Source organism: Globicephala melas, chromosome 5 (genome assembly GCF_963455315.2).
Source record: "Globicephala melas chromosome 5, mGloMel1.2, whole genome shotgun sequence".
Taxonomy (NCBI): domain Eukaryota; kingdom Metazoa; phylum Chordata; class Mammalia; order Artiodactyla; family Delphinidae; genus Globicephala; species Globicephala melas.
In genome coordinates, this window is record NC_083318.1 from 70,773,794 (window position 1) to 70,796,674 (window position 22,881).

The following is a 22,881-nucleotide window of genomic DNA, read 5'->3' on the forward strand; positions in this document are numbered from 1 at the left end:
ATAAGGTTTTAAAAGAGCTACGACATTAAAAAGCACCATAGTTACACATTGTGATATTACTAAATCTTAAAGAAATGATAGATCAATTAAATAATTCCAGAGCATATGAAAGAAAAACTTCTAAATTATACAAAGTAGTTTAACATCCATACCAACAACACAGCAAAGATTGTGTACAAAAGGGAAAACAACTAACCAGTCTTCACTTATATCAATGCAAAAATCCTAACTAGGGGCTACCCTGGTAGCGCAGTGGTTGAGAGTCCACCTGCCGATGCAGGGGACGCGGGTTCGTGCCCCGGTCCAGGAGGATCCCACATGCCGCAGAGGGGCTGGGCCCGTGAGCCATGGCCGCTGGGCCTGCGCATCCGGAGCCTGTGCTCCGCAACGGGAGAGGCCACAACAGTGAGAGGCCCGCGTACCGCAAAAAAAAAAAAAAAAAAAATCCTAACTAAATGTTAACAAACTGAATCCAGTAGCACAATAAAAGAATAATACACCATGACCAAGAGGGATTACATACAAGAATGCACAAGTAATTTAATATTAGGGATTTTATTAATATGATTCATCATTTAATAGATCTGAGGAGAAAAATCTCATCCAACAACTCCATAGATGTTGAAGAAGCATTTGACAATTTCAACTTATATTATCAGGATTTTCTTATTTTTTTATAAAATGGTAATATATGTGTACTTCTTTAACACAATAGCCCTTATTTACTTTAGTCCCAAGTCCAGCATCATGTTTTATGTAGAAATCATTCTAACTAAAACCAGGAAAAAAGAAATACCCACTGTCAGCCCTGGTACTTAATTCTGTTCTGAGATACTAGCCAGTGCAATTAAATGAGGCAGAAATGAACAACACTGATTTAAAATTGTAGAAGAGGGTTGAAATAATCACTGTTTGTTGCTGATAAGATTACATACCTGAAACCCAAGAGAATTGCCTGAAAAAATACTACAAAAATTTTCTGAATTCATCTAAGTCATCAGTTACAAACTAATTCACAGAAATCAAGAGCTTTCAAAAGTAAAAATAACAAGATAAGCCCATTTATAATAGCAACAAAAAGATAAAATACCTTAAAATAAACTTAAAAATCCATGTGCAAGGGCTAAATGAAGAAAACCTTAAAATGCTCCTGAAAAATACAAAAGTATTTGCTTTTTCTTATTAGGTCTTAACTCCATCTAAGATCTGTTTTTGCTTGATGTAGGGATCTAATTTTAATTTTTTCTATATGAGTAATTAATATATGGGTCCTGGAACAAATTGGTCCCTAAACCCCACTGATCTGTAATGCATGAACAATTTTCTCTAAATTAATCTGTAAATTTAATGCAACCAACAGGAAAGTTTTTTTAAATGAGGCAAAGTAATTCTGAAGTTCATATGGACAAAATATGTGTCTCCAGAATGTTTCTAAAAAAGAAGAAAGGAGGCTAGCCACACCAGAGAAAGCTTCAGTGGTTAAAACATTATAATGGCAGAACATGAATAGACAGGCTGATCAATGAAACCATGTAGTAAGTCCAGACACAGTTTTTTGTGTTTATGATGAAAGTGGCATCTCAAATCAATACAGACAAGAAGGACACTTGGTAAAGAAAAAAATTAACTTGGATCCAAACCTCATGATAACAGGAAAAATTATAAATGGATCAAACATGTATACATAAAAAATAAAGTCACTAAAGTAGTCAAGAAACATGGGAATTTTTTTTTTATAACCTTGGAGTGGACAAGGCAATTCTAACCTGACACAAACCCTGAAGGCTTACAAAAATTTGTCTTAAAAATTCAAATACTATTCATGGCAAGAAAAAAAACACAAAGCAAAAATTGGAGAAAATATTGCCACATATCACAAAGAGCTAATTTCCTCAATATAGCTACCTAGGTCCTACCAATTGTGAGGGAAGCATCAAAAAAACCCACAGAAAATCTTGCAAAGGATATGGACAGCTACAGAAAAGGAAATACAAATATATAGACTTTAATATAGAAAAAACTGCTTAACATTCCCAGAATAAGAGAAAAGCAAATTAAATCACACTGAGATGAGATGTCAGAGAGCAAAGTTCCAAATGTTTAATTAAAACGCTTGCTGAAGATGTTGTGGGAAAATAAGCACTCTCTTACATGTCTAAATGTAAGACAGATATATAAATTGATACAACTCTTATAGAGGGCATTGTGATAGCTAACAAAATTGGAAATGTGCATTCTCTTTGACCCAGAATTTCCTCCTTTGGTGATTTATCCTACAAATATTCTCACATAAATGGAAAGAAGACAAACGTGTTGGTTACCTACGGCAGGACTGTTTTAATAGTAAAGAAGTATATACTACTTAAATTTCTATGATGAAGGATCGGTTAAATAAATTGTGACAGAGACTTCCCTGGTGGCGCAGTGGTTAAGAATCCACCTGCCAATGCAGGGGACACGGGTTCGAGCCCTGGTCTGGGAAGATCGCACATGCCGCGGAGTAACTAAGCCTGAGTGCCACGACTGCTGAGCGTAGGCTCTAGAGCTCACGAGCCACAACTGTTGAAGCCCGCACACCTAGAGCCCATGCTCTGCAACAAGAGAAGCCACTGCAATGAGAAGCCCGCGCACCGCAACGAAGACCCAACGAAGCCAAAAAATAATTAATTAATTAATTAATTAAAAAAATAAATTGTGACACATTCATGCTAAGAAATACTATGCAGGTGTAAAATGAATGAGGACACTTTACATACTGATGTGGAAAGCTTCCTAAAATATATTATTAAGTGAAAAAAAGTAACGTACAGAAAAGTATAATAATTATGTTACCATTTGCATAAAAATAACACAAGAAAATATTGATATATTGTACTTGCTTGCATATGTAGTAAATATCTGTGAAAGGACACAAAACAAACTAATAATAGTAGTTTGGAGGGAAATTGATGGGTTGGAGACAAGGATGAAAGAAAATTCAAAGTCCTTCCTTTTGATTTTTGAAGTATAAAAATTTTTTGACTATTGAAATATGAAATTAATAAAATTATAAGATACTTCCATAAATAATTTATGCAATAAAATTGAAAATAAATATAAAATAGGCAATTCCTTAGGTAAATATAAATTAAATCCCCCCAAAAAACGCAAACAGGGGCTTCCCTGGTGGCGCAGTGGTTGAGGGTCCGCCTGCCGATGCAGGGGATGCGGGTTCGTGCCCCAGTCCGGGAGGATCCCATGTGCCGCAGAGCGGCTGGGCCCGTGGGCCATGGCCGCTGGGCCTGCGCGTCCGGAGCCTGTGCTCCGCAACAGGAGAGGCCACAGCGGTGAGAGACCCGCGTACCGCAAAAAAAAAACAAAAAACAAACAAAAAAAACACAAACAGAAAAGGAAATTAAATTGTAATCAAATATCTATCTGTTTGAAAATGCAGCTTGCCAGACTATTTTACAAAAGATATATCTAACCTTCAAGAAACAAATAACTTCTATCTAATATAACAATTCCAGAGATTGGAAAAAGAGATAAAAACCCCACATGCCAACTCATTTTATGATGCTAGTATAACTTTTATGCTAAAACCAGACAAAGAGGACAGAAAATTAGAAGCCAGGCTAACTTTGAACTTGACAGGACAAATGCTAAATAAAATATTAGGAAACCCAAACAAGCAATATATTTTAAATGCCTCATAACCAAATAGGATGTAAACCAGGCATATTTTAAAAAATAAAAATTAGAAAATATGTAAATTACAAAAAATATTTTAAGATATAGAGGAAAAATATGTATATATTTAAAATATCATACACAGGACTTCCCTGGTGGCGCAGTGGTTGAGAGTCCGCCTGCCGATGCAGGGGACGCGGGTTCGTGCCCCGGTCCGGGAAGATCCCACATGCCACGGAGCAGCTGGGCCCGTGAGCCATGGCCGCTGAGCCTGCGCGTCCGGAGCCTGTGCTCCGCAACGGGAGTGGCCACAACAGTGAGAGGCCCGCGCACCGAAGAAAAAAAAAAATCATACACACTCTTCAGACAGATTAAAGATCTAAATGTGAAAAGCACATCTTTAAAACATTTAGGGCTTCCCTGGTGGCGCAGTGGTTGAGAGTCTGCCTGCTGATGCAGGGGACATGGGTTCGTGCCCCGGTCCGGGAAGATCCCACATGCCACGGAGCGGCTGGGCCCGTGAGCCATGGCCGCTGAGCCTGCGCGTCCGGAGCCTGTGCTCCGCAACGGGAGAGGCCACAACAGTGAGAGGCCGTGTACCGCAAAAAAAAAAAAAAATTAAACACATGGACAAAATGGGAACACACCCTTCTACTGTGGTTGCCTCTGCCGAGTGAGTGAGGACCAGAAGGATGAGGGAGGGGGTGGGCTTTAACTGTATCTGTAATGTCTTATTTTGTTAAAGAATGTTATGACCCAATGTTACTATTGATATTTACGATATCTGGGTTGTGGGTATGGGAAGGTTTGCTACCAAATTCCCCATTCTAGCCTTTGTAGGGAGGTCAGACACTTGCCCCATTCTGGTTTCCTCTCAGATGTAGGACCTCACGTAGGACCTGCCCAGCCCAGAGATTCAGGCCATGTTACCTGTGACCAGCTTGCTTACTGTGGACCTACTTTTCGACTTCCCTTCTCCACTTCTGCCTGCCTGTCATCACACCTTCTTTGTCCATTCTGCACCCACTAATGTATAATGTCACCATGCCAGGCAGATATTGCATTTGCCGCCATGCTCCATTTCCTCGCGGCCAGTGAGGCCAGGCCAGACCTCCAGCCTCTGTCCCCACCACCACCTGAGGCTGGTCTGTGTCCCTCGTGCTCAGCCTGTCCCCCAGCTACTAACTGGACCATCCCTGTGTCCTAAGCCATTACTGGCACTGAGTTTTGAGATACAGACCTGATTCTCGCTCATATTTCTAGATTTCCTCAACATCCGACACCAGGTCATAATGACACAAATACTTCTCACTTACTTTCTAGTTCTGACTGTACATTTACCCACAGTTGATATTTACCGTCAGTTGGAAATTTAAACTATACACAGTTTTGTTTTGTTTTGACCTAGATGAGCAGTTTTGATCTGAGTTTGATATTTTGGCTACTCCACTCTTCCTTTTGTTCCCAAGAACGAAAGTGCAGCCCCGTGTATTTTTCTATATCTGTGTTTTTCATGAGTCTAAGCTAAGCTCAGGAGGGCAGACTATATATTGGATTGTCATTGATGCAAAGGTACACAGGCAATCCAAACAGAGACCCTTCTGGCAGAATGCACTTCAGAGTGAATGAAGGAGTTTTAGTATGTTAGAGTCGGAATCATTTCAGGAGAAAGACATTTCTGAAATTATGGTGAAAATCAATGAAAAACATGATTTGATACAAAGATATCTAGTTTACGACTTAAAAAATGTATAGTAGAGATGAAGCTGTAACAATATTTTAAAACTAAAAAAACAAAACCAGTGAGTAATACAACTCTTTAGTTGGCTAAAGTCTTTATAATGTGCCTCTCTCAGAAATTTTGAAAATATTCACAAATTTATTCACAAATAAATTGAATTACCTCTTGTCTCAAAAGACGTTCTGTCTGATTTCTGGTGATATTTCTATGGTACCACCTGTAAAAGTAATAAAAATAATTTTTAAATGTTATGTTCCATTTCTTTCCAGAAAAAAAAAAAAACAAAAAACCCCAAGCTGCTCCATTTCCTTCATTTTTAAAAACTTTCTCCAGAACTGATTTTAGAAAACGGAGTGATTTTTAACTCAGATAAACAATAACGTACTGTAATGTGTCCGTTAGTTTAATACAGTTTTATTGATTGCAAGCCAAGATCTCACTTATTCTATCACATCTCCATTCAACTTTCTGACACACACTTAGTATATAATTTTGAATGATATAACCTCCTGAAAATTCCATAAAAGGTACGTGGTCAGGAAGTCATCATCTTCAATAAACACCTTACAGAGCTTTGGTTAAACAAACTAAAAAATAACCATTTCTTTCCCCTCAGGAACATCTTGTTTACATGCTTATATATGTGTTATGTTATCTTTCTGAACTTAAAACTCACACCAACTTATCTGACTCTCCTGAGTTTGTTACCTTGTGGTAAAGTCAGTGGTTTGATAGCGTAAACAACCAATATACAAATCACCCTGCCCCAATCCCTCACGGGCCTCATGGTGGTCCTCTTTTTCCCCTCGCTTACTAAGCTTGGGCCACATTGGGAATCGTTCCTGGCTCAAACTCACGAAGCCCTTTTCTGCCTCCGACCTTGCTGTTATCTCTGCATGAAGCCATCATTAAATGACTTTAAAATACCAGAGCTACACACAGTGATCGTAATTAAGTAACACTGTAATTTAAACATATGGTTTGGTATAACAACACAATCAGTAGGCAAATGTGGTACAGGAAAGAGAGAGGAAACGGTAGAACAAAGGCGAGAGACAGAAAAATGGAAAAGCTTTCATTTCAAAACAAGATTTTAAAAAGGAGTTAATCTAATTTTACCAGAAATAATATTTTTGTGGACAGTGGAAGGAAGAGTGCATATATAACCATGCAGTAAGTCAAGTGGGGGGAGCGCAAAGGTGGCTGATTGAAACTCAGACCTGCCTTGGAGGATGGAACCTATCTCATCATGTGGACTTCCCCTAACCTTCAATAGTAGAAAGTTGCCACTAAATTAGAATGGTCAGGTTCTTTAAATACTAATGCCCTCAAATTGAAAACAGTCTTTTAAAAAGATGAACCACAGAGAATAGGGGATGATTACAGATGATTCTAATCAAAGTAATATGACTATATGACTACTTACTGCTAGTGGAAACAAGAGTAACTGTGATGTTAAACTGTGCATATCATTCAGTACTTTTTAATGACTATTCATATTGTGGAAGGGAATTTCAAGATGAGTCTGAGACCTCTTGCTGTAGAAAGAAGAAATTCTTTCAAAATAAATGAGACAGAGTTAAAGACACAGGGAACCAGTTTAATGGGGCCCCCCACTGGCTAAGTTCTGAAATATGGGTGCTAAAAGGAGAATGATGATTATAGCTCACTGAAATAACTGAAGCTGTAAAAAGCCAAGACTGCATAATGTACTCGAAAGGGGAGAGATTAACATAAATTGATTTTTTTCTAAATAGTGTTTTTTACCTGCTATTGTGTTGGTGTTAATTTTGTTGCTTTGTACTTATTTATTATAGTGATAAATAAAATAAATATATTAATTTTGACTAAATATAAATTAAAAATCCATCCACGTGGAAGTCATACTTAGAATGACTTCAAAGTAGTAACAAAAGAGCCAGATAGAAGTATATGATGAATTTAAGACCCTTTAAAATAATGCAGAATTCCATCTGCATTATTATAATGATATATGTAAGGCAGGAAAAGATAGGATGAATGCAATTTAGAGGAGGTGGGAGCATGGTATTTCAGAATTTCATCTCTTTAAATCAGTTGGTAAAAATTAGAAGAGTTTTTGTTCTGTTTTGTTTTTTTCAAATAGGTAAGGCTGTAACTCCTTTACTGAGACAACACTGATTATAAAACTAATATTGAGGGGCTTCCCTGGTGGCGCAGTGGTTAAGAATCCACCTGCCAATGCAGGGGACACGGGTTTGAGCGCTGGTCTGGGAAGATCCCACATGCTGTGGAGCAACTAAGCCCCTGTGCCACAACTACTGAGCCTGTGCTCTACAGCCTGTGAGCCACAACTGCTGAAGCCCACGCACCTAGAGCCCATGGTCCGCAACGAGAAAACACCGCAATGAGAAGCCTGCGCACAGCAACGAAGAGCAGCCCCGGCTCGCTGCAACTAGAGAAAGCCCACGCACAGCAACAAAGACCCAACGCAGCCAAAAATAAATAAATAAATAGTAAATAAATGTTTAAAAAATTAAAAAAAAAAACTAACATTGAATGATTTCAATAGAAGCCCCAATACACAGGATTGTGGTGGGCCTTCTACTGACATATTAAAAAAAATCCTGGCTCAAACTCACCAGGATTGGACTCACAGTACGTCCAACTGTGGTTGGGTACAACCATCTTATATATATGTAAGCCTCCCATGTGCCATTCCTAGATTTCTGATCAATAAGTAACAGTATTGTGGTCTTGAGTTTTAGCCCTAGAAACCCTATTAGGTCTGAGAAGGTTAATCTGCTTCACTGAGTGACTTTCTAACCCTGAGAAGGTTAAGCACTCAGTGTAGAGACAATTAGATAAATCAGACTCATATTTCCATAGCTCAGGATAATCAATGTTTGCTATTTAAAATATCTATAATTTTAAGAGAATCTGGCATATCAGGTTTTTGTCTTTGATTTAAAATTTAAAATTAATCTTAAACTTGTTATTTGAAGTTTGAGGGAATTGAACCAATTTTTAAAATGACATTCATATGGATAAGAGAACTCGATTTACCACATATATCTGTTTAACTTATTACACTTCCAGGATCATGTAAGGACTTACAAAGGGGTATTACAATTGCAAATTTGCTGTCAGGCATGTGACGTACAATACTTAAAAAGAAAACTGAATTTATTCAGTTTATCAATGCAAGTTAGATATTTCCAGAAATTTAATTAACTGAGCTTATAAATAGGATGGATTGTTTAAAGACATTTCGTATGTTGAGTATCAATTAAGGTGACTGTTCTTAACTTTTTTAGATTTATGCGTAGTATATCAAGACTTACAAGTTAAATCTGAAGGCTTACTGAAAACCAGGGTTTTACGTTGTAATATTGATAATTTAATTTCAAACCAAAGTAGCCATAAATATTTCCCTGAATAAAGGTTCCCCTGAAATGTCAGAAGCCCATGTGGACACAGCATTCCTTCCCCCCTCGGCCCCTAACTCCCTCCTGCCCCCTTTAGCCCTCAAGTCACTTCCTCAGAAAGGTCTTCCCCACCCAACACGCTCATTTAAATTATATCCCCTTCCCTCTCCCTGTGCCCCATACTGTTCCTTCATAATACCACAATTTAAAATGATATATTTATTTGTGAATTTGGGGTTGTTTAATGTCTATTTTCCCATGAAGCTGTAAGTTGCATGAAGGCAGGGACTGCTTCTGTGTATTCCGTATTGTGTTTCCAAGGCCTGGAACAGCTAACATCTGGTACATCCTAAGTGCACGATAAAAAAGACTGAACAAATAAATTGACTGGAGGACTGAAGTATCTATGAATGTAGTACACCTGTAATACTAGGCAAGGTGGACCAAACTGTAAATGCCTTACCTGTTCATTTCACAGTTCAAGACGGGTTCGAGCCCTGGTCCAGGAAGGTCTCACATGCCACGGAGCAACTGGGCCCCTGCGCCACAGCTAGTGAGCCTGCTCTCTAGAGCCCACGAGCCACAACTACTGAAGCCTGCGTGCCTAGAGCCCGTGCTCCACAACAAGAGAAGCCACCACAATGAGAAGCCCGTGCACTGCAACGAAGAGTAGCCCCTGCTCGCCGCTACTGGAGAAAGCCCGCACGCAGCAACAAAGACCCAATGCAGCCAAAAATAAATAAAAATAAATAAATTTAATATCTCAACCTTAGTTTCTGATCTGCAGAATGAGGGGCAGAATGATCTGCAGAGTGACTGCTAAGATTTCCATCTTCTAAATCTATAAGGGTAGCAAGAATGTATTTCTAAGCAGAACTCTAGTAACATACCAAATGTTCTTCCAAACTACATTAGCCTACTTCTCAACTTCATTGATTTCTAAAAGATTTCAAAACATGAGCTAAATACAGTAATGTGTCTATATATTAAGTCTAATTTCATTTATGCACAATTAATGCCATTTTTAATTTTTTTAAATGTTTTGACCACGCTGCATGGCATGAGGGATCTTAGTACCCTGACCAGGGATCGAACCCATGCCCCTTGCAGTGTAAGTGCAGAGTCTTAACCACTGGACCACCAGGGAAGTCCCCATTTTTTAATTAATAACTTTTCCATTTAGGACATGTATTAAAGTAAGTGCAAGATGAGTGTTTGGTTTCACATTGTCACTGTCAAAAATTTTTTTAATTGGCTGTACAAAACAAAAGTGATTTTAAGAAAAAGAAGTTTCTGAATCAACCGTTATAAGCATCAAAGATCTCTTAGGCTAAAGCTGCCAACCGTGTTACCTTCTTTTCCTTACTTTGGTCTTACAGACCAAAACCACTATGTATACTTATAAGCTGCCCACATGTACATAATTTTCATAGATTAACCATAGGACATATTTTGGAGGACACTTACTCGTATATTTCTAAGTTGCTTGGTTTGTTTTCAGTCACATAGTTGCTTGGAATTAAGCCTTCATTCCTACAAAGACAAAGCAAAAATCAAAACGCTTGGCACATTTGTGGCATTATTGTGGCAAAAATCCTTTTAAAAACCTCAAGGATGCAGGGGAAAATCAAATTCATTTGACTACTTAAATTGTTGAAAGAAGAAAGAAAAGTTTTTTCATTTCAACTAAAATCTCTGCATGATAAATACTAAGTTTCTGACTTATAATGTGAATAGTTTAAGACGTTTTCTGACAAAAATCTTTGCAAAGAGGAAAAGGTGTACTTACGTGATCACTGGGACATCATAGTGACTAGATTAAAAGCATACCAATTACAAAGATATTGACTTAATTCTTTTTAATTGCCACAGAGTATTCCACAGAATAGATATTCTAGTTTAGCCACGCCCCTATTACAGCAAAGCTGGAAAGAAATACTTGAACATGCCTTCTTGTGTACAAGTAAAAGTACTTCTTTAAGACAGACACCAAGCAGGGAAACTGCTGGGTCACGGAGTATGTACATCTTTCAGTAGATACAGTAAATTGCTGTTGAAGGGAAATGTACCAATTTATACACTCATCGGCAGGGGAGGGGTTTCTCTTTTCCTATACCTTCGCCAATGAAATCTGAAATTTAAAATTATGAAAAGATCTCCAAGACATTTTATTGAGGAATACAAGCAAGTTGCAGAGCAAAGCATAAAGTATGGTCAGACTTAGCTAAATTATATCTGCAAACAATACCATATGTTTCAATGAGTGCATTGAGAATGATCTGGACAAGTACTCACTAAATGAATAATGGTGCTTCCTTTTGGGAAAGAGACTGGGTTTGGAGGTGTGGCAAAGCAGAATTTGGGTACTATTTATCACGTATGAATCCAAAAACAAAAAAACTATATTCAGTTATTAACTTTGAAGTTAAAAATTGCTGTTGTTTCTCTTTAAGTCTGAGTCATGCCAATAGGCCACCTGCAGCAGTAGCTAATTACACAGCCCTGAACCTACTAACTTACTGTGATCACTGGGACATCATACCTCTTTTCCCACTGAAAAGTCTCCATCACATGTTGAGACTCAATCAAAAACTGGTAACACAGCCAAATCATCAGGAAAATATAAATAAAGAGGTATGTATGTACTTCTGATGCTTAGACACTTATAATCTCCAAATCTTGACAAGGATCAGAAATCAATGCCAGCATTCTTCCCCAGAAAGCTCACCTACTCCTCAGAATTCTTCTCTACCCAGGACTCCAGTCTGGCATTAGCAATCTATTGCAACGGACACAAAGAAGTCTTATTGCATCCCAGGGTCTTTTTTCTTTCCAATTTAATTCAGAAACTATTGCAATGTTTACTTCTAAAACTAGTCATTGTAGAAATATGAAAATGAATAAGATACTGTTTCTGTTTCTATCTCAGAGCTTAACAGGAAAAAAATTCAAATTGCCAAAGAAAGCATAAATTAGAATAAGAACTTGTATGGTAGGAGCTATCATTCCCATTTTACAAATAAAGAAACAAAAATTCATTAAAAATAGAACTACCATATGATCCAGCAATTCTGCTCCTAGGTATTTATCTGAAGAAAATGAAAACACTAACTCAAAAAGATATATGCACCCCCATGTTCATTGCAGCACTATTTACAATAGCCAAGACGTGGAAACAACCTAAGTATCCACTGACGGATGAGTGGATAAAGAAAATGTGGTATATATCTCTACAATGGAATATTATTCAGCCATAAAAAGAAGAAAATCTTGTCCTTTACAGCAACATAGATGGACCTGGAGAGCACTATGTTAAGTGAAGTAAGTCAGACAAAGACAAATACTATATGGTCTCACTTACCTGTGAAATCTTTTAAAAAATGAAAAATTGAAGAAACAAACAAACAAGCTCATAGATAGAAAGAACAGATTGGCGGTTGCCAGAAGCAGGGGTGGGTGGGGGTGAAGTGGGTGAAGGGGATCAGAAGGTATAAAACTCGTGCTACAGAATAAATATGTCTTGGAGATATGATGTATAGAATGGTGACTGCAGTTAATAGTACCGTATCACATGCTTGAAAGTTGCTAAGAGAATAAATAAAAGTTCGTAAAAGTTCCCGTCACAAGAAAAAAAACTTGTAACTATGTATGGTGATGAATGTTAACTAGACTTGTAGTGAGTATTTCACAATATATATAAATATTGAATCATTATGTTGTATACTTAAAACTAATATAATGTTATATGTCAATTATAACTGAGAAGAAAGAGAGAAAGGAAGGAAAGGAGGGAAGGAGGGAGGGAGGGAGGGAAACAGAGAGGGTAAGTGACTTGCCCAAGGACACACAACAGTACGCGGCAGCATCAGGATATAAAGCCACGTGTACCTAGTTTGGAGAGTCTGCCTGAAATCACGGTGCTATAATGCTCTTTCATACAGATGGGGAGGTGTGGGAACAGCTTCTGTTTCATTTACGAGGAAGAGTTATAAACCTGGATTAAATGAGCCACTACATGGAGTCTATGTCATGCTTCAGAAGTCTTCAGAGAATGAGAGATGAGAGATTTGGTAGAGACTAAGCCATCAGTCTTACCCCAAGCGGTCTCTTGCCTTCCACCAGTGAGGATTACACTTCTCCAAGATCAGGTATTCCTCTGCTCTCTTTAAGGCTAAGTCACAGGGCTCTCTGGGCAGGAAATCATACAGTGCTTTGACTTGGATCTTCTCTTCAGCAAACTCAGAGGGTGGGAGGGGAGGAAGCGGCTTGCGTTTTGATGGCTGCACTCGGCCCCTGTTGGACTGTAAAAACTAAAGAGTGAGTCGTTGTGCTATTGTTTTAGTGATCTGTACTAAAAAAGAATCGGGATAGAGCCTATTTGCCTGCCCCCTCACTTTTCCCAGCCAGCTGCACCAAAGCAGAAGCCCAGGTGGGATAAAGGTAGGAAATGACTAACTATAGAAAAACTTCCAGATCCAGCAACACACTCATCATTTTGTAAATTCTCAAGATCACCAATTCTCTTGCCAGCATTGCACTGAATTGTTTTCATGTCACAATTCTTAAAATTTTATTTCCTCCTTAATAGTTTCACTTCAAGGATTTTTCTCTCTTGGAAAAAGAAAAACGGCTCTTCCCTTTCGCGTGCTGTAAGCTTGTGTTTGGGTTTAACACAGTTCCCAAGAAAACTGATTCTCCGCCACTGAACTGAAAATTAATCCTGGCCTCAAAATGGCAGTAGCCAGGATACATTTTTTCCCAATTTCAAGTTCTGCCAAAATATAGCAGAGTAGTCTATTTTAACTGTTTTTGTTGGTTGGTTGGTTTCTGTCTTTCACTTTCTTCTAGGACATCGATTCACTAAATGTTTACTGAGAACTCATTATGTGCCAACCATGATACTAGGTTCTGGGCATGGCAGAAGACGGTACCTCATGAGGCCCAGACCCTAAAAATGCCACCGTCCTCTACCCCTTCACCCCCATCAAAATGATACTCACTTGCTTCTTACTTGGCAATTCACTGAACCATGGTCTGCGACGCTGCGTGTATTTTTCTGAAAGTTCTTCATCTTTGCTAAGGCTTATTTGTGTCCTCACTTGTCTGACATTGAAAAATAATCATGTTACAAATGATTATTTGTACTCAAGTTATCTATGAATCTACTAGATTATCACAAACTAGTAGAAAAATCTCCTTCCTATTGTTTTTTTTTTTAGAAGACTTCCAAACTCCATTTCCTTGAACAAGGTACTACCTCTCAGAACTTCATTTTTTTTAATCTGGAAACTAGAGATGCTAAGAGCGTATAGAGTTGTTATGAAATAAAATTGAGAAAACATCTCATGTGCCCAATAGAGAGTCTGGTGCATATTAAGGGTGTACAATTATAATCATGATAATGAAGATCTTACTCTGTGTCAGGCACAGTGTTTATCATTTTACATGCATCACCTAATTCGATGGTATCTATTGTTATAAGTAGACATGGTGTAGCGATAAGAACATGAGTTCAGATCCCAGGTCTACCATTTTCATAGTGTGGCCTTGGGTAAGCAATGTAACCTCTCTAAGCCTCAATTTCCTCATCTGTATAATGGAGATTGTAAAAAAAAATGGGTGGTTTTGAGAGTCACTTGAGCTAAAATATGCAAACTTCTTAGCACAGTCTGACATATAGAACACTCCCATTAAATGTTGGCTCTTATTATTATCATGATGCGCTGGATTTTATCCTTATACGTCATTTGCTGGGCACCAAAGTGTAAAACGCACTGATAGTTTGGGGGAGATACTCAAATAAACAAGACAGGATTCTTACCCTTAAAAGGTAAAAATTACAGAGTGAAACACAGACATATAAATAGCATACATGAAATAAGTATTAAATAAAGAACCAAGCCGCGTGCTCTGGGAACACAATGGAAGGAGCAATTAAATCCAGGAGGATCAAGGAAGCATCACAGACCTGACATCTGACCTACAGCTAGCTTTAAATGAATGGCCATTCAACAGGAAGAAAATGGGGAGTAGGGTTTCCCAGGCAGAGGCAACAGCAGATACAAAGAGATGTAGAGACTCGACAGGCAATAGAGAAAAGGAATGAATTAATTTCCGAGAAGTTGACCTCGGAAGAAGACTTACCGCTTCTGCACGGAACAGCAACAGCAGAAAATCGACTGGACGGTATTATCTGAAAAGCAGATCATTCTCAACTGTTAGAAAGCCGTGAGTCCGTGATATTGGATAGAGGAGGCTGCTGGTGCTGGTCCAAAGGAGGAAATCCCTGAGGGTACGGGTGACAGAAAGTATTGCAAAGCATATGCAAAGTCTCGACCGTGCCCTTCTTCACTAGTAGAAGATGAAAAACTGTCACTAACACAAAAAGAAGTTACTGGCACCCCGGCCACTGTGGTTTCCCTTCTCAGGCTCTTGTTCCTGGGTCTGGTTTCATGCATTTCCTCAGTCTGTGAATGATAAATGACCACTGTATTCCTCTTTACCTTGATCAGGGCTAATGTCAGTTGACAAGTATACACAAGAATATGATTCCAGAAACAATGTTCTCCTAGGAAATCTGTTAGCAGGGATTTTGAATTAGGTCCATCGCATTTCTTCAAAAATATTTTAATATATATTTTATATATTTACATAAAGTAATATAAATATATTTAATATAATATATTATATAATAATGTAATTTAACATATTTATTTTATTTTCATATATTATGTATCAAAATACATTTATACCTTTTTGGCTCTCAAATTTTCTATGGATTAGGTCCAAACATAAACTGAATATTTAAAGAAAGCACTAGCTATCTAGTAAATCTGGGTCATGCTTACACTTCTACTGTCAAGTTTAATCTTTATTTAAGTTAGACCATTTGCCTTTTTCAAACCATAAATTTTGAATTTATCAAAAGCTGTTTTATGTTCATAGAATCTGCATTTCACAGCGGCACTTTTCTCATACTGACCCCTGAAAATGAAGCACTGTTAAGGAAGCAGAGTACATTAGACATGAGCATTACGTTTGAGGTTAGAAAGACCTAACGATGAATTCTAGCTGGGGGGGGAGGGGGGAGGGTGCTGACTATATCTGGGATAAGTCCCTTTACTTCTCTATCTCTTTATTTTCCTATCTGTGAAAACAAGATAATCATACCTACCTGCTTTGAGAAGCCTTAGGGGGCAGAGGTTAATCTCCAACTTTGTGGATTTGGGCAAGTTACTTAACTGTTCTGTGCTTAAGTTTCCTCATCTGTAAAATGGGAATAATAGGACACTAGGCATGTAAGGCTACTATGAGGATTAATTGAATGAATTCATATAAAGCATGCAGAACAATGCCAGGTATATATCAATAGTAAGAGGGTAATCAAGAAGACCTATTATCATTATAGGGTTGTTGAGATTAAATTAGATATTTTCTCTAAAGTCCTGGAACATGGAAGAGGGGTACAAGCAGAAAACACCCTGTACGAGCAATCTACCCCTCAGCATCCACTCTATGCCTCCAGAACCAGGGAAGAAATAGAGCTAACATATTATCGCCAGGTGATGTCAATTTGATCATATTCCTACCGGAAACCTAGTACATTAACCACCATTAGGATTCTTAAGTCAGGTAGAGAAGGAAACGAGGAGAAAAGAAGAGTAACATAGGACATAGCTGCTACAATTCCCACCTCTTAAGCTGTCCTGAGTCCTAAGCTGATCACAGATACCTTCTGTCACCATTCATTCCTTGTGCCCCCTTGCCTCTGCAGACACTTTGGCCAAAGGAGGTACTATATCTAATGGAATTGCCCAAATGTTCATTCCTGTGGGATTTGGGTCCTTAGTTGGTATTGTCTTAATGGGGTTGTTACAGTTTTCTACTGACCAGGACTATTATGAATTTTAAGAAATGAAGCTAGTGAATTCCCTGAGTTTCAAAGTCCTCATTGTACTCATTGTGAAGAATGAACCAATTCCTGGTAATCAGGATATTCATCCCAGCTACTCTGACACTTTCCTGTGCCTATCAGTTCGCTGATACAAGGAATCCCAAAATGGTTAGAGGGCAATCTCAACTTCCAATGTTCCCTAACAAAAGGATTCTTCTCTCGGGCACTAGAATCTCCAAACTCACCAAACCCAAAGTCACAGGGAAAGAGAATAACAATATCCAGTGGGTTATTAGGTGGTGATAGGGGCCACTCCAATCTCTACTCCTTAGTTCCCAGACTCAGACATCCTGGCTATACGGAAACAACACCACATTTGCTGTTGGCTTAAGGCATTTACTGTATATGATAGGACACCACTCCAACTTTGCAAGATGCTGTCTCCCAGGTGTCATAGCAATTGAGCCTTTAGCAGGTCATTCCTCTGTACTATTAAGCCATCTGCTTCTGAATTACGGGACACATGGTAAGAGTATTCAGAGAACCACTGTACCAGCACCAATGAAACTAAGAAAAGGCTGACTCCACAAAATGTATCATCTTGTAGACCTCTGGTTACATCTTCTCATTTTGTCCCCATTCCAAGAGTTTCAAACACATTCCTCCCCAGATCTTTCACCAATCTCCCAATCTTGTTCTTTCCACGTTCCTGAACTAGCAGGGCTACTTTTTTGCCGTTGCATATGAGTCAATGTAGATCGATGCCTCAGACTAACTGTCCCTAATGAAGTGAATAAACTGATGTACTTCTTGAAGTTCAAGGAGAATGTTATTTCAACACCATCTTTCAGGCTACCTCTGAATAGGGCTGTAGCATGATGGCTGTTCATTTCCTGCTCATGTGGGTTTGGGATGCAGATCTATCTGTAAATCAGGCCTGATGGGAAATTCCTCTTGAGGTCTTGGGTGTGAGGTGAAGGAGAAGCAGAAAGAACAGGTACTATGTGAATGTCACCTGCTCATGAAGTTTTCTTGAGCCTTCTGGATCTACGGGGGCCCACTTTCACATATACCATTTCCATATTATTATGGATTACTCCTACACATGCCCAATTTCTTGGTTCAGTGAGTCAGATAACACTCAGGTCATGACAGGCTCACTCAGTTTGGATCGCATAAGCATTTCATGGCATGGTTGGAGCATTCAGTCTTCACCAGTAGGAAGCCAGGAGCTACTTTTCAAATCAAAAATAGTGGGGACTTCCCTGGCGGTCCAGTGGTTAAGTCTCCTCACTTCCACTGCAGGGGGCACAGGTTTGATCCCTGGTTGGGGAACTAAGATCCCGCGTGTCACGCAGTGCGGCCAAAAAAAAAAAAAAAAAATCAAAAATAGTTATCAGCACAGGGTCAAGTCATTACTCCCAATTTCTGAGGGTTTGTGCTGTGATTCTCATAATGGGACTTTCAGAGGCTCTATATAGCCAACATTTTGCCCTTCATCCCAGGCTACCACCAATGATAACTGGAGTAATGGAAAATTGAGTTATTTCTCCCAGCAATAAGGCTATGCCTGGACCTCTAACTATATGACCAAATAAATCCCAGATCCAATTTTGACTCTGTTTCCTAGAGCCACTTATGATGCCAATTATGGTATCAATCAGGCCTATAATATAAAACAAGACATACTTAAATTAGAATACTTTTAGAAGGGTTTATTTATAAAGAGACTAATTACAAAGGTGCAGAAGGGGGTAAGGTAACGATAAAGAATGTGCAGACGCCTGGGTCCAGCAATAGTGGAACTGTCACCATCCCCATGTCCAAAAGGCCCAGGAAAGTGAGAGAGTTAAGTAGAGCAGAGACCATTTTACAGGAGCAATGATCTGCTGTAGAGGGACACAGCCAGTTCAAGGAAACCTCACCACAGCTTCCTTCCAGGGCTCCCCATGGGTGTAGTGTAAGCAGAAGCCAGAGAGCTCAGAAGCATGCCAAACAGCCCTACAGATTCCTTTTCCAGGATAGAGTGCGAGGTGGAGAAGAATGAATACCAAGAGGTCGGGCTCACTGAGCCACGATGGAGGCTGGCTTCCACGTTTAATCCCCACAGGTCATCCTTCCAGGGTAGAATAGGGTGGATAAGAATAAAGATATCCAACATAGTAATCAATATATACTGGTTCCTTTGCCTTTCACCTTCAAAACCTAGATTCATGCATTAGTTCCTTGCCTTTCTCCGGTTTGGATACTGCCGTTATTCAATGTTTGGGCTACAGACACACTGGTGGTGTCCAGGGGTAAACATCTCATTTCTACTCTGCAGATACAATTCCAGTCCAATTTTTAAATACTCCTTCCCTCTTCTACATCACCATTTTCCCCCTCTCTACTGGATCCTTCCCAATAGCATATAAGTATACTACTACTTCACCCCTTAAAAACAAAACAACAAATGACCCTTGATCTTATTTCTTCCATCAGCTTTGCTCCCCATTTATAGTAATTAGCAGTCTTTATTTGCTGCCTCCAATTCTTTCCCTCCTACTTTCTCTTAACCCATCCCAGTTAAGCTTTTGATCCTACTACTTCCCCAAACTGCTCTTGTTAGGGTCACCAGGGTCCTATGCACTGCTATAAATAATGGTCAATTCTAAGGCCTCATCTTACCTGTGCTCTCAGCAGCATTTGACACTATGTCCTACTGGTCTTCCTTCTTCTCAGTCTCCTTTACTGCTTTCTTCTCCTCCCTGCTAACTTCTTAGACTGGATGTAATGCTAGGCTGCCCCAAAGCTTTTGATTTCTTCTTTACTCTGCCTTATTCACTCCCTTGATTATCTCATTCCTTCCTGTGTCTTAAAAGCCATCTATCTGCTGATGACACCCAAATGTACACCTCTATCCCAGTTCCCATGAATTTCAGACTTGCATAGCCAAAGGCACTCTCAAATTCTCCACTTGGATGTCTAGTGGACACCTCAAATTCACAGGAAGAAATCTGAACTCCTCTCTTCTTCCTCCCCAAACTCGTCTATCTACTCTTCTCCATCTTGTCAAGAGCAACTCCATTTTTCCAGTTGCTCAGGCCAATGATCTTGGAGTTATCTTTGACTCCTCTCTTTCTCTCACACCCAGTCCAATCCATCAGGAGAGCATGCTGACTCTTCCTTAAAAATGTATCCAAGGGCTTCCCTGGTGGCGCAGTGGTTGAGAGTCTGCCTGCCGATGCAGGGGACACAGGTTCGTGCCCCGGTCCGGGAAGATCCCACATGCCGCGGAGCGGCTGGGCCCGTGAGCCATGGCCGCTGAGCCTGCATGTCTGGAGCCTGTGCTCCGCAACGGGAGAGGCCACAGCAGTGAGAGGCCCACGTACCACACACACAAAAAATGTATCCAAGAGTTTCTGCTTGAGATGACGAAAAAGTTCTGGAGATGAGTAATGGTGATGAGTGTACAATAATGTGCTTGGACTTCATGCTCCTGGACTCTACATTTACAAATGGTTAAAATGGTAAATTTTATGTTAATTACATTTCACCACAAAACTCACACACACACAGAATGTTACTGCTTTTCCCCACCCTTCTGTTACTACCAAGGTCTAAGTCTCCATTATCTGGATTATACCAATAGCCTCCTAACTTCTTTCTGCTTCTACACTTAATCCCATCCCCCCCACCCTTTATGGCTTATTTTTCAGCTGCCACAGTAATTAATTTAAAACCTAGGTCAGATCATGCTACTCCTTGTCTCACAAACCCACAATGGCTCTCCATTTCACTGTGCGTTACAGCCAATTTTCTCACAATTGTCCTTAAACCGTCCACGACCTGGCCTCCTGGTACCTCTCACCTTCTCTCCAATGTGATTGTGCTCATTTCACCCCATCCACACTGCCCGCGCAGTGCTTCTGGACCAGGACTGCTCTCACCCAAGGCTCTTCGCTTTTGTTCTGCCTGGACCATTCTTCCCCCAGCTGTCAGCCCTCCCTACTCTCTCCACTCCTTCACTCCTTTAATTAAATTAATAAAATAAAATAGACTCTCAATTACATATGGCAACAAGATTATATCTTTCCTTATTTCCGAGGCTTTCCGTAATCTGGCCAGCCCCACCCTGACGCTTAGTGTTCACCAATTCCTATTACACCAGCTTCTATTCTTCTGTTCACTGTTCTCACAGACACCTTGCACATTTCTGTCCCCAGCTTAAAAAAGGCTTCCATTGCAATCCACTCCCACCTAATCTTCCTTCGGCTCCCAAAGCACTGTTATCTGTCTTGCTCTGTGGCTCATAATTAGGTACCATCTTCAATGGTTATTTACTTTTCCTTGTGTAGCCTTCATCTCTCACAGGGCTTCTCAATCTCACCACTACTGACACCTTAGAGTGATGAGTGCTTTGCTGCGGGAGCTGTCCTGTGTATTACAGTATGTTGAGCAACATCCCTGGCCCCTGTGCACTAGATGTCAGTACCAACAGCACCTCACTCCTCTGATACCCACCTCCCACACCCAGGTGTGAAGACCAAAATGTTTCCAGGAATTGTCAGATGTCCCCTGTGGGCAAAAATCACCCCTTGTTAAGAACAACTGAGCTAGATTGTGAACTCTTCAATTTCACGGTCTGAGTCTCATGGTTTTTTGTCTTGTCCATAGCATCCAGCATGAGAGCCTGGTACAGAGCAAGAACTCAATAGATAGCTGTTAAATAACGCCTCCCCAATATCTACACCATCACATTACACTTAGGCTCTATTTGTCAGTAACTCATTCTGCCACATGCAATCTCACAGCTCGACGCTGGCCGGCCGCAGAGTAAGCTAGGTTGACCACGTCCTTTTGACTAAGTAGAACAGTAAAGTTGAAGAAGACAGCTTCCGGAGCTTGTAGTAGGTCATAAGTCTAACCTTTTGTTCCAGGTATAGTAAAAAAGAAGAAGGGGGCTTCCCTGGTGGCGCAGTGGCTGAGAGTCTGCGTGCCGATGCAGGGGATGCGGGTTCGTGCCCCGGTCCGGAAAGATCCCACATGCCACGGAGCGGCTGGGCCCATGAGCCATGGCCGCTGAGCCTGCGCGTCCAGAGCCTGTGCTCCGCAACAGGAGAGGCCACAACAGTGAGAGGCCCGTGTATCGCAAAAAAAAAAAAAAAAAAAAAAAAAAAGAAGGAAGAGAGGGAGGAGGAGGAGGAGGAGGTGGGAAGGAGAAAAAGCAGTGGCAGCTTATCCAAAATAAAGCATCAATCCACGAGATGCTAAATGAAATGGTTAAAACCCGGTGTTCAAATGTTCTTTTTTCTGTATAAGGACAGCATGTGGGGTTGAGCAGTCACTAGGGTCAGGGTAACCTGAAGTCAAATCACGACTCCATTTTCTTGTAGGGACAATATGATTTGGGGCAATTACTCAGGAGCCTCATCTGGAAAATGATAGAAATAAAACCTACCTTCTAGGAAAGGCAGTTCCCCACTGCTACCAACAAAGCATTTACCATATGGCGGGACTACAGGAAGATCTTACTATCCTATACTAACTCACTCCCTACACACTGAAATAGGTCCTGTAATTATCCCCATTTCACAGATGAAGAAATTGAGTAACAGACAGGTTCAGTCATTTGTCCAAAGCTACATACCTAAAAAAGCAGCTGAGATTGAATTTAAGTCCACAGAGCTTGGCTGAGTCCACGAGCATAATAATGAGACAGTCCTTGTGGATGAGAAGATTGCGTAAGACAGCAGAGATGAAATGTCTAGGACAGAGCAGTTGCTCATTTAATGTCCAACCTTTTCCCTCACTCAGTTCCCTAGAATTCATTCAGCAAGTATGTATTGTGTATTCAAAGAGCAGATTTGAGGTAAACAGATAGAAGCACACTATGGTCCTCCCTCTGAAGACAAAATGGGAAGAAGGTCAAGTAAACCAAAGCTGACCTTCAACCCCACAACTCCTGTGTTCTGAGCCCATTCTCTACCCCTGTTCACCCCGCTCAGGACTCTAAGGGGTCCTCTCTCCACTATCAACACAGCTCTCCGGAGGTGCTCTGAAGCTTAGTCTTGGCAAGGTGAAAATGATATGATAGTAAACTGATATAACAGTAAACATGTACGGCAGTGCTTCTTTTAAAGGCGTTTTCATATCTGTAAGCATGACAACTGTATTTGTCAGCATGATCA

The 22,881-nt window shown here is 40.0% G+C and overlaps 1 protein-coding gene across 1 annotated transcript in view; it reads right to left on the reverse strand.

The window, feature by feature from the left end:
• TXK (TXK tyrosine kinase) overlaps nucleotides 1–15,026 on the reverse strand; it is a 46,691-nt gene extending 31,665 nt beyond the window's left edge. Inside the window, exons 1-5 of the mRNA XM_030880478.2 lie at nucleotides 14,962–15,026; nucleotides 13,818–13,920; nucleotides 12,913–13,118; nucleotides 10,285–10,350; nucleotides 5,573–5,627 (exon numbers count right to left, since the gene is read on the reverse strand). Of these exons, the coding sequence (XP_030736338.1) occupies nucleotides 5,573–5,627; nucleotides 10,285–10,350; nucleotides 12,913–13,118; nucleotides 13,818–13,920; nucleotides 14,962–15,026 (495 nt within the window). The remainder of the gene's footprint in view (nucleotides 1–5,572; nucleotides 5,628–10,284; nucleotides 10,351–12,912; nucleotides 13,119–13,817; nucleotides 13,921–14,961) is intronic.
• Nucleotides 15,027–22,881: the final 7,855 nt, after the last annotated feature.